The 11,447-nt window shown below is 42.2% G+C and overlaps 1 protein-coding gene across 5 annotated transcripts in view; it reads left to right on the top strand.

Annotated features, from left to right (window-relative positions):
• The first annotated feature begins 5,439 nt into the window (after positions 1 to 5,439).
• The window catches only part of SETD9 (SET domain containing 9), a 38,375-nt gene continuing 32,367 nt past the window's right edge, over positions 5,440 to 11,447 (top strand). For all 5 annotated transcript variants that reach the window (XM_043975336.1, XM_043975332.1, XM_043975333.1 and 2 more), the window contains exons 1-2: positions 5,440 to 5,567; positions 9,073 to 9,440. In XM_043975336.1, the coding sequence (XP_043831271.1) occupies positions 5,467 to 5,567; positions 9,073 to 9,440 (469 nt within the window). In that variant the 5' untranslated portion in view covers positions 5,440 to 5,466. The remainder of the gene's footprint in view (positions 5,568 to 9,072; positions 9,441 to 11,447) is intronic.

Raw genomic sequence — 11,447 nt, 5'->3', positions numbered from 1 at the left:
GCGTCTGAGAGCAAGCTATGTGGCTTGGAAGGTCAATTCCTTGGTGTCAGGAAGTAACGCTTGCTAGTGGGTACTGTTGATCAAAGCTACCAGCCAATTAGCTTGGAGGTGTGTGTGTGTGTGTGTGTGTGTGTGTGTGTGTGTGTGTGTGTGTGTGTGTGTGTATGTATGTGTATATATGTGTATATGGACGGGCTGTTTCCGGTGAGATAGGAGGCTTCTGGGATGAAGAAGGGGCAAGGGCTCTCTCTCTTTTTCGCCAGGGACCTCAGGCGGAGTGGAGTTGGAAATGCTGGCTCCCTTAGATAGATGAAGGCAACCTTGGCCTCTTTCTCTCTCCTCACCAAATTCTTATGCTCCTTAATAAATGCTTAAAAGTCTAAACTTTTGCTAAAGCTTCTAATTTATTGGCGACCACTCAGATTTTTAGACAGTATAGCTAGAATTTTAGCCACTTTACAGACAGCAATTATTCAATTTCACTTAAACTCTACTCAGGGCAGGTTGATAGACTAGATAGGATAGAGGGCTGGGTCTAAAGTCAGGAAGACTCATCTCCCTGAGTTCAAACCTGGCCTCAGATACTTACTAGCTCTGTGATCCTGGGCAAGTCAATTCACCCTGTTTGCCTCAGTTTCTTTATAAAACGAGCTGGAGAAGGAAATGGCAAACCACTCCAGCATCTTTGCCAAAAAAAAGACCAAAACAAAAAAACCAAATAGGATGATAAAGAGTTGGACACAACTGAAAAATAACTCAACAGAAACAACAACAAAAACTCTACTGACCTCTCACTGAGGCAGGTTAATCCTTTCATTAATTTCCAATTCACTCTTACTAGCTAGCCATTGTTCTAGATCTTTCTTTTCATACTTCCTGTTTATACTCCTCTTCAGCAGGAGACTTCATCTTTCAGTTAGTAGGGATGATTCAGTCCATTTGCCCTAAGCGTTTGGCATACCCTTATGTCACCTCTGTACCCCCAAACCTCTGGGTACCCTCACTTAAGCTTGTCTCTTACACCATAGCAGGTGCTAATGCAATCCTTCATGAGGAAGAGGCAAGGAAGCCTACTGTAGGATACTCTGTAATAGAAGGGTCTTGTAGAGTTTGGGGGCATGTGCAGACCCTGTAATTGGCTCCAGTCTCTGTTAAGCAGGTTGCTCCTCAGGGCCAGAAACTCACCAGACCAGCTGATTCTTCTCCCAGCTTCAGTGGACTCTTTCAGAGCTCAAAGGGTCATAATTGTCTATTCTATCTAAAGAAAAAAACAAACAAAATAAACAGAAGGAGATAGGGCCCATTTTCCCTTACTTTATCCAGAGGCTCACGGCAATCCTTTTTACCAGGAAAAACACCCAACAACCCCAAAAGGGGCCTATCAATCCAAAAAGGAGTGGAACAACCTTTTTTTTTATATGTGAACTCAGTTCTGGTTCCATCATTAATCCTTCTAGCTGGAAAGCCAATTAGAAAACTCCTTGTCACCACACAGCACAAGTCCTTTAGTCACTCATGGCTATAATGGATTGGACTGAAACCGGACAGGGAATATTTTGTATGATCTAAGGAATAAGCTTAACTAGATCAGTTCTCCATTACACATACAAGACATATCCACGCCCAAGGAAAATAATCTCAGAGGAAATATCATTAACTCCTGGGGGATCTAGAAAGGTTTCCTACATAGACAGAATTTAAGGTGAGTCTTGAAGGAAGCCAGGGAAACTGAGGCAGAGCATTCCAGGCATGGGAAACATTCAGTGAAAGGCACAGAGACAGGTAATAATGTCTGAGGGGTAGCAAATGGACTACTACAGCTGGATCATAGAGTGTAAGGACCAGAAAGGTAGGAAGGGGTCAAATTGTGAAGAGCTTTACATGCCAATCTGATAGTGGTTACACTCTATCCAACCTTTATTGTGTCGAGAAGACTTGAATTCAAATCTGACCTCAAATACTTACTAGCTGTGTGACGCTGGCCAAGTCACTTAATCTCTGCCTGCTTCAGTTTCCTCTACTGTAAAAAGGGGAATGTCATAGGGTTGTTGTGAGCATCAAATGAGATATTTGTAAAGTGCTCAGCATAGTGCCTGATGCTTAATAAGCACTTAATAAATGCTTATTCCCTTTCCCACACAGTCTACTTTATGTTTGATGCTGTAATTAATAGGGAGATAATGAAGTTTATTAAGTAGGGGGATGATGTGGACAGGCCTTTGCTTTAGGAAAGTCAGTGTGAGGAATGACGAAGTGGGAAGAAATGAATTAGAATGGAGGTTCTCAACATAGGGTCTATGAATAAAAAATATATATTTTGCTGTTTTTCAGTACAATTGGTTTCTTTTGTCATCCTGTGTACTTTATGCATTTAAAAACATCATTCTGAAAAGGGGTCCATAGTTTTCGCCAGACTGCCAGAAAGGGCCCATGGCACAAAATAAAGGTTAAGGACCCTTTCTGTTGCTATTGCAATAGTCCAGGTGAGGGAGGCCTACAATAGGGTGGTAGCAATACAAGAGATGTTGTGAAGTTAGAAATGACAAGACATGACAAGAGACTGGATAAGTGGGGAGAGCAAGAGTGAGGAGTCAAGGATAAAACCAAGGTGGGCAGTCTGAGTGATTGGGAGAATGGCAGTGCCCTCCAAGGTACATAATAGGAAAACTTAAAGTAGGAGGGTTTGGAAAGCTTTAAACACCAGAGGACTTTGTATTTTAGAGACAGTCAACCAGTCAGCCAACAAACATTTATTCAGCACCTATTATATGCCAGGTGCTGTGCCAAGCTCTAGGGATACAGATGGTTCTTGCCTCAGTGAGCTCACAAAACATATTTGTCACGAGGGAAATGGGTGGTGGGGAGCCTTAGGTATTCCTCTTTAAAGAATTACACCCCCTAGCACGCAAATCCAATTAGAATAAAATAATCTTTTAGTTAGGCACCAGAGAAAGGAGACCAAGAGATGAGTCAAGGACTTCTCTCAAAGGGAGATGGTACAGAGACATTCTCTGAGATACCTATCTCCTGGAACAGGAGAAAGGCAAAAGCCTTTATAGATGGGAGATGGGGTGAACGGATGAAGTAACCCCCTGACAATGGAAAGTTCCCTTTGGGGGGCAGAGTGGTGGTCCTGACTTGTGGAGTTATCTCTGTCCCCTAGCACTAATCAAGCAGCAGCCACACCTAATGGACTTATCTCCCTTACTTCTCAAGGTTGTTCATCCTTCAGTTTAGCTGGCCAGTTTAAACTTTAATAGTCCCAAATGTAAGTTTCTTGAACTTGTTTTCATTTTTGTCTTGGTAACTCACAGTACCTAGGACAATTCCCTGCATATAATAGGTACTTACTTATTGGACTTATTTATTGTTAAAATGAAGGGCTTGATGGGGGCGGCTAGGTGGTGCAGTGGATAAAGCACCGGCCCTGGAGTCAGGAGTACCTGAGTTCAAATCCGGCCTCAGACACTTGACACTTACTAGCTGTGTGACCCTGGGCAAGTCACTTAACCCCCATTGCCCCGCAAAAAAAAAAAAATGAAGGGCTTGAAGTCTGACAGTCTAAGAAATGAAGCTCTTACATGAGCTTCTCTTCTGGTTGGGGTGAGGTAGGGTGGAGAGGCTCAGGTCTAGGAAGAGGAGACTGAGGAAAAGGATACTAAATTAAGGTGGAAATTAAAATCAGCTGAACAGAGAGCCCCAGGTTTTATCACAGAATTCTTACCTTTACCCTTATTTCACTCAATCCAAGGAGCATTCTTTTAAAAGGTCGTGACAGATAACTTCAATTCAGAAATTATGCACTTTTTTCCTCAATTAGATTTTTTTTTTTTTTAGTGAGGCAATTGGGGCCAAGTGACTTGCCCAGGGTCACACAGCTAGTAAGTGTTAAGTGTCTGAGGCCGGACCTGAACTCAGGTACTCCTGACTCCAGGGCCGGTGCTCTATCCACTGCACCACCCAGCTGCCCCCCTCAATTAGATTTTAACATTAAATGCTTTGCATTGTGCAAATAGGAAATCTTAGCAATGACTTGTAGTTAAATAACAGTAGTCTTAAGGCAAGTCAGAATTTTAGAGCTGGGAATCATTCTATCTGATCCTCTCATTTAATAGTTGAGGGAACTGAAGTCTAGAGAGGGTGATGGACTTTGCCAGAAATTAGCTGTTATATCTTGTGCGAGTCACTTAGCTTTCTGGGCTTCAGTTTCTTCATCCGTGAAAGGAGAGGATTGGACTAAATTGGTCTCTGAGGTGCCTTCCTATGTTAACTTCTATTATATATAATAGATGTGGGGTTGAATTGAGACGCTCCTTAAGGGCAGGAGACCAAATGTTATCTATTGAATTTGACTTTATCTTTCTATCTCCTCCCGCAAATGACAGAGAGCCTTGCTCGGCATAAAAAGCACGGGATTTGAATTTTAGAAGATCTGAATTCCAGTCCTAGCTAAGTCCTACTTGCTTACTTGCTACAGTGGTCCTTTGGGGCAGATCATTTCTTCTCTTTAAGTCTAAAAAATGGGAGAGGGGCGCGGTTGGATTAGATTCTTCCTAAAATCCCTTTCAGCTCTAAATCGAAATTCCTAAGCATACTAGGTCCTGAATAAATATTTGCTAGATAAAAGAATAAATGAACATATATCTATAGCTATAGCTATATTTATCTATACATAGATATAGATATATCTATCTATAGCTATAGAAGAGGAAAGGAAAAAAGTAGGGAATTCAATTCGACATTTATGTGCAAAAAAAGAAAAACAAAAACCCCACTCCTACTAATCTCGAGATACAAAGACTTGTTCACAAGTAAATATGAAAGACATACAATGTAATAGAAAGTGCTGATAAATGAAAGGAAAAGGAAAGGACTCATTTTATCTCCTGGGTGGAACCAGATTGATGCTTTGGAGGAAGCTAGGGATTTTAGGAGGCAGAGGGGAGAAAGGAGACTATTCTGGACTGCCAGAATAGGTCAGTACGTGTCACTTGTGCAGCGATTCAGAGGACGGAGGTGGAAGGTTGGGTTTTGAGGAGAGTGGGGGGGAGGGTTGGGGGGGGGTAACCACAGATAGCAAGCATTTTCACTGGGACGGAGAGAGAGGGAAGGGAAATAACATTAAGCAAGACTGCGGAAGGGATCTGACTTAGGGACCGAAGTAAGGAAAAGAAGACTGATGGGAAGTGTAGGGGAGAAAAGAAATTGCTGGACACACCGTAAAGGAGCTGAGGGCGGGGAGGGGGAGGAGGAGCTGAGGATGGTCCTGGGGGCGGGGCGGGGGAGTCCGGGATAGTCCCAGAAGGAGAAGGAGGAGCCAGGGATAAGGCTCCAGGAGGAGGAAGAGGAGTGAGGAGGAGAAGGGGAAGGAGTAGGAAGAAGAGCCAGGGATAGTCCTGGGGGAGGAGGGAGAGAAGGAGGAGGAGCCCGGGAGGCGGAGGGAGGAGGGGCTTCGATGGGTGCTCCATGTTGTTCCGCACGCTGCTCCGGGTCCTGCGGCAGCGGTGGCACCGCTACAAATACCGCTTCGTGCCCTGGATCGCACTCAACCTGAGCCAGAACCGGAGGTGAGGACCGCGCTCCTACCGGCGGGGCCCCCTCCCCTCGAGCCGGCCTCCAACAGAGCCCTGCTCCTGCCGCGCGCCGCTCCGCTCTAGCCCGGCTGGACGCCCGTGCGTGCTGAGAGCTCCTGCTAGAGCAAGTGATCTGGAGTCTAAGCGCCTGGGGCCCCGGGGAGGGGGCGGGGGAAAGACCAGGGAGGGGGAGGGGGAGGGGGAGGTGGGCGGGGCTGGCTGGCGCTGGGCCGGGGAGGGGGGGGGAGAGGGCGGGGCGGGCTCTCCTGGAGAGCTCCCGGAGCCCGCGATTATCGATCTGACTACATACGCTTTCTTTCCTGATCTTAGAATCTTAGATTTAGAATTGTTTTGTTTTGTTTTTTAATCATTTAGTATAAAGAAAGACTTTCAGGGAGGGATAAGGGGAAAATGTTGGGGATGTAAAAACATATCAATAAAAAAAATTGTTAAAAGATAAAATAAAAATGTATTTTAAAAGAAAACTTTATTTTAAAAATTATTTTGAAGGTTTTCAAAATAACACTTTTACTTTAAATTTTATTTTAGAGATTTTCAAGGTAATACTTTTATTTAAACTTTTTAAAAGAAAAATGTATTTTAAGAAAAGATTTGGAGCTGAAAGAAACCTCTAAATCCAACACCGTCATTTTACACATGAGGAAACTGAGGCCGAGTGACTTGCCGGGAGGTCTGGCAGCTAAAGTGGCAGAGTCGGGATTAGAACCTGTAATTAGTTCATGTTTTTTTCTACTGCTCCTATGATCTCTAGCTCTTATCATGAAAGGTTTTGACAACAGCAAACTTTCTACTAGAAGAGTGCAATTCAATCCATCCCTTTCTGCCTTGGTTTGGGAAGGTAATGATCGCATTAAACCGCTAAGTTTATACATCCCTTCCTCAAAACAAATTAGAGAATTGCTCTTCCTATTATACAAGGTTCGAGGAGTGGGGGTGGGGGGGAGAATGAGGCTTAGAAAGGTCAAGTTATTTATTTTAGTTTTTTTTCTCAATTCCAACAGTTAATAACTCACTAGTGGCTTAAGGTTTGTAAGTGCTTTCATCTCATTTGCACTCGCAAGAACCGGATGAAGCAGGTGGGTAGTGCGATTATAAGGGGAACCTGAGAGTGTAAGTGACTTGTCCATCACGTGGTAAATTTTGGAGTCAGACCCGGTCTCCCCTGGCGCTCTACTGAATCATTGTAGGGTGGAGGGAAGGTGTTAACTGTTATTGCTGTTACCTTTGGTTGGTATACCTTAGTTATTTATCTTCCTACCCTCCTTCATCCCCACCAGAACCTTTCCCCATCTTCAAAAGAACTTCAAGGCAGGGCAGGGAAAAATTGCATTTCAGTATAAAGAAAACCAAGTCTAAGGACTCTTGGACTCTGCCACTTCCCATTAAAATCAGAATCACAATTTTGGAATTTCTGGAATGCCCCAAAAGAAGACACTGCTCTCTTCTACAGGTAGTAAAATAACAGCTAGCACAAATAACAAACTGGGCATTCATACAGATTCAAGGCTGTATTTTAAAAATCTGATCTAAAAATAAAATAAAAAATAAAAATCCGATCTGATAAACATTAAGTACCTACTATGTGCTAAGCAACAAGAATTCAGTTAATAAAAAGAAAAGCCTCTGCTCTCCAGGAGCTTACAATCTAATGGGGAGAGACTACACAGAAGGAAGCAGGATATACACATGAGATAAGATCTGAGAAAAACCTATTTAAAATATGATCTTAAAACTTAGAGCTGGGAAGGACTTTAAAGTTTGTTAACTTATTCTAACCCCGTCTCCCCATTTTGCATATGACAAAGCTGAGGTCCAGAGAGATTAATGAATTTGCTCGGTCACAGGCCCACATCCCCACTAAAATCAGCGTTAGAACTGTATAATTCTTATACCAGAGACATAAAAGCAAATTCGACAAGCTATTTGGAGAAATAGAAACATTTCTAGTGATAAAGGATGGGGATTAGTGCTGTGGTAGATTTTACTGAATAATTTTAGTCATGTGGAAGAAATAAACAGTGAAAATGAAATCAAATCGGGTAGCTAGATGGCACAGTGGATAGAGTGCTGGGGCTGGAGTCAGGAAGATCTGAGTTCAACTCTAGCTTGAGATATTTACTAGTTGTGTGACCCTGGGCAAATCACTTAACCCTGTTTGTCTTGGTTCTCCCTCTGTAAAATGAGCTGAAGAAGGACATGGCAAACCACTCCAGTATCTTTGCCAAGACAACCCCAGATCAGGTCATAAAGAGTCTGACTCAGGGCAGCTAGGTTGCTCAGTGGATAAAGCACCGGCCCTGAATTCAGGAGGACCTGAATTCAAATCCACCTCAGATACTAGCTGTGTGACCCTGGGCAAGCCACTTAGCCCTCATTGCCCCCCCCCCCAAAAAAAAAAAGAGTCTGTCTCAACTGAACAATAACAACTTGCAGACAGTGTTTAACTTTTGACTTTTTGCAAACCCAGTGAAATTTTGCTTTGCCTCAGAAATCAAATGATACATTTAGTACATTTATACAGTTGAGCTTTTAGGCAGGAATTATTCACCTGCCTTCCAAAAAGAAAGGCAAAGACTAAAAAATTAATTTAACCTTCCAAAAGTCGAGCAGATAGAACTGGAAAAGAATAGAGTGAAATCACTTGGCTGACATACTTCAGTGCCTTGAAAAAAAATCTATGATTCCATTGGGCATTCACTTTACTAACACAAAATTCAAAAGGTTCAAGACCTCTTGGTTTGTGGTGGAAAAATTCATTGCTCTGGGACCAGCCTTCTGGTCATGAGCATTTCCATATTCAGTTGATTTGGTCTTCAGAAGACATTTGCTGTCCAGTCCATTGACAGACTTGTTTTGGCCAAACCCAGAGTTTTTCCAGTTCTTTGTAGGACCTCTCAGAACTTGTGCCCTGATTTTATATCATTCCAGAAGAGGAGGTAAAGGGTAGTGGAAAGAATACCTGTCAGAGAATCTGGGTTAGAATTCTGCCTCTGCTCCTTAGAGCCTGTGCAACCTTGGCAAATCATTTAGCATTTTTTGAGCATCAGTTTCCTTAGCTGTATAATGCTGGCCCCTGAGCTCTCTTCCAGCTCCAAATTCAGCAGGGTGAGGGTATTCTTCATGCTAAAAGGAGGCAGCATAGATCTCTGAGTTCCCTTCCCCTGTGCTGAGATGACAGCATGTTTATAGGAAGACCTGCTGGAAGGTGAGGATCCCGGCTGGAAAGCAGGGAGTCTCATTTATAGACAAGGGGGTACTGTTCAATCTAGCTGCAGAGTTAAGGTAACTGCAGACGATTCTAAATAGTTCTGGATGTTATGGCCTTCAAATATTTGAACATGATTATCCTAGTTCCCACTTGGGATTAGTAACCCTAAAACCATCAAAAACTCAGGCTTATTTTTCTTAGACAAAGGTAATATTTTTTCTCCTTGGTTCCTGGCAGAGAATAATGAACAGTAATTCTTCCCATTTTCAGGACCTTGAGATATGTTCCAGAGCACTCCAAAGACAAAATCATTCCAGACGAAGATGTCCTAGGAACGTTACTGAAAGTCTTTCAGGCTCTATTTATACGGGATTTTGGTAGACAAACAGACATACTTGCCTTGCTTCCAGAAGCTGTTAAATCAAAATATCAGGATTTATTGGTTACACATCATCAAAGGACGGAACAGCCCAGATGCAACGTTCAGCAACAAAAGATCTACAAGCCAGGAGAAGTTCTCTTTAATACACTGGGCTTCAGTATTTCCCGAGAAACTAGTTCATTGATTTCTGCTGGAAAAGGTGTCTTTGTTACCAGAGGATTTGTGCCAAAAGGAGCAGTTGTGTCTATGTATCCTGGTACTGACATGTTCAATTATTTACCAATTCATTCTTGATACATTGTAGGTGCTCAAGAAAAGCTTATTGAATGAATGAAATGAAAAATAGATTCAGTAAAAGTACCTAATGCTTGTCCCAAGGGCATTGCCTGGCCATCTGTTTTCTATACATTATCATCTGGGTTTAGAAATTTACTGTGTATTAAGAGAGGCAGTGGGGGAGGCAGTGGTGTCAAAGTCAAATAGAAATAAGTCCCTGCATGCTTCATATTGATTTTTTTTGTTGTTGTTCAGTCATTTCTCAATTGTGTCTGATTTTCTCTGACCCCATTTGGGTTTTTCTTGGCAAAGGTACTGGAGTAGTTTTCCATTTCCTTCTCCAGATCATTTTACAGATGAAAAAACTGAGGCTTGCCTAGGGTCATACAGCTAGTAAGTGTCAGAGGCCAGATTTGAACTCAGGAAGATGAGTCTTCCTGACTTCAGACTCAGCATTCTAACTTAACTGCCCCATATTGACTTAGAAAGCCACAAACTAATATTATCTGTGTTGTGTTATACTTTTATTTATCTCACTAAACATTTCCCAGGTATATTTTTGTCTGGTTAAGCTGCACTGGGCCTATAGGCCTAGATTTTGACACTTCTGGATAGTGAATAGATGCTGGGATTGTACCTTCTTAAACTGTAGGTTGCGACTGCATAACTGAATGTGTGTGTGTGTGGGGGGGGGGGGTTGCAAAAAATTTGGCAACAGTATATATACCTATTTTATATACGTATATACTGGGTGTCATGTAAAAATATCTTGGGTGAAAAGGGGTCTCCAGTGGTAAAAGTTTAAGAAGTCCTGGTATAAGAGACCTGGATTCAAATCCTGCCTTGGATATCTATTAACTGAATGATTTTGGACAACTTTCTGTGCCTCAGACAGCTCCCTAGGGCACGCATACTAAGTCACAGAAGGATTATGAACTGTTATGATAGAGGGAGTTCTAACACTGGAAGTTCCTCAGGCTAACAAAGTGACACATCTTTTCCATATTCATATACAACTCAAGTTTGGTGATGTATTGATGTATAACTAAAGTTACTCATAGACAATATTTTGGTGTGTTTCCTGTAATAAATGTTTTTATTCTGCCTAAATGTGCATAAACTCAGGAGAATGTTCTAATTTCTGCACTGGTACATTTGTGTGAGTGAGTATTTTTGGCAGACTTAGGAGAAAAAGCCTCATAAGCTTAGAAAACTATGAGTATAGATGACAGTGTGGAAATAGAATTAACACATCATGGCACTGGACCTGGAGTCAGAAGGACCTGAGTTCAAATCCAGCCTCAGATACTTACTAGCTGTGTGACCTTGGGCAGGTCATTTAAGCCTGTTTACCTCAGTTCCCTCATCTGTAAAATGAGCCAGAGAAGGAAATAACATTATCTTTGTCAAGAAAACTCCAAATGGGGTCATGAAGAGTCTGAAATGACTAAACAACACAGCAACTGCTTCCTTTCTTCCTTTAAATGAACTAAACTTATTTTTCAAAGGCCTCATAATAGAAACTAAATACTCACCTCTTAAAAATTAGATGTGTCAGGGCAGCTAGGTGGCACAGTGGATAGAGCACTGGACTTGGATTCAGGATGTCCTGAGTTCAAATCTGGCCTCAGACTCTTGACACTTACTAGCTGTGTCACCCTGGCAAGTCACTTAATCCCAATTGCCTCACCAAAAAAAAAAAAAATTAGATGTGTCGGGGCAGCTAAGTGGTGCAGTAGATAAAGCACTGACCCTGGATTCAGGAGTACCTGAGTTCAAATCCAGCCTCAGACACTTGACACTTACCAGCTGTGTGACCCTGGGCAAGTCACTTAACCCCCATTGCCCCACAAACAACAAAACAAACAAACAATAACAACAATAAAAACAAACAAAAAATTAGATGTGTAAAAATGTCCCCCAAATTTGAAGTTAAATTGTCAGTTGCTAAGACTGTATTGTTGGATTTGCAGGTTTCACAAAGGTT

The sequence above is a fragment of the Dromiciops gliroides genome, chromosome 1 (genome assembly GCF_019393635.1).
Source record: "Dromiciops gliroides isolate mDroGli1 chromosome 1, mDroGli1.pri, whole genome shotgun sequence".
Classification (NCBI taxonomy): Eukaryota; Metazoa; Chordata; class Mammalia; order Microbiotheria; family Microbiotheriidae; genus Dromiciops; species Dromiciops gliroides.
This window is presented reverse-complemented; position numbering and strand designations above follow the sequence as displayed.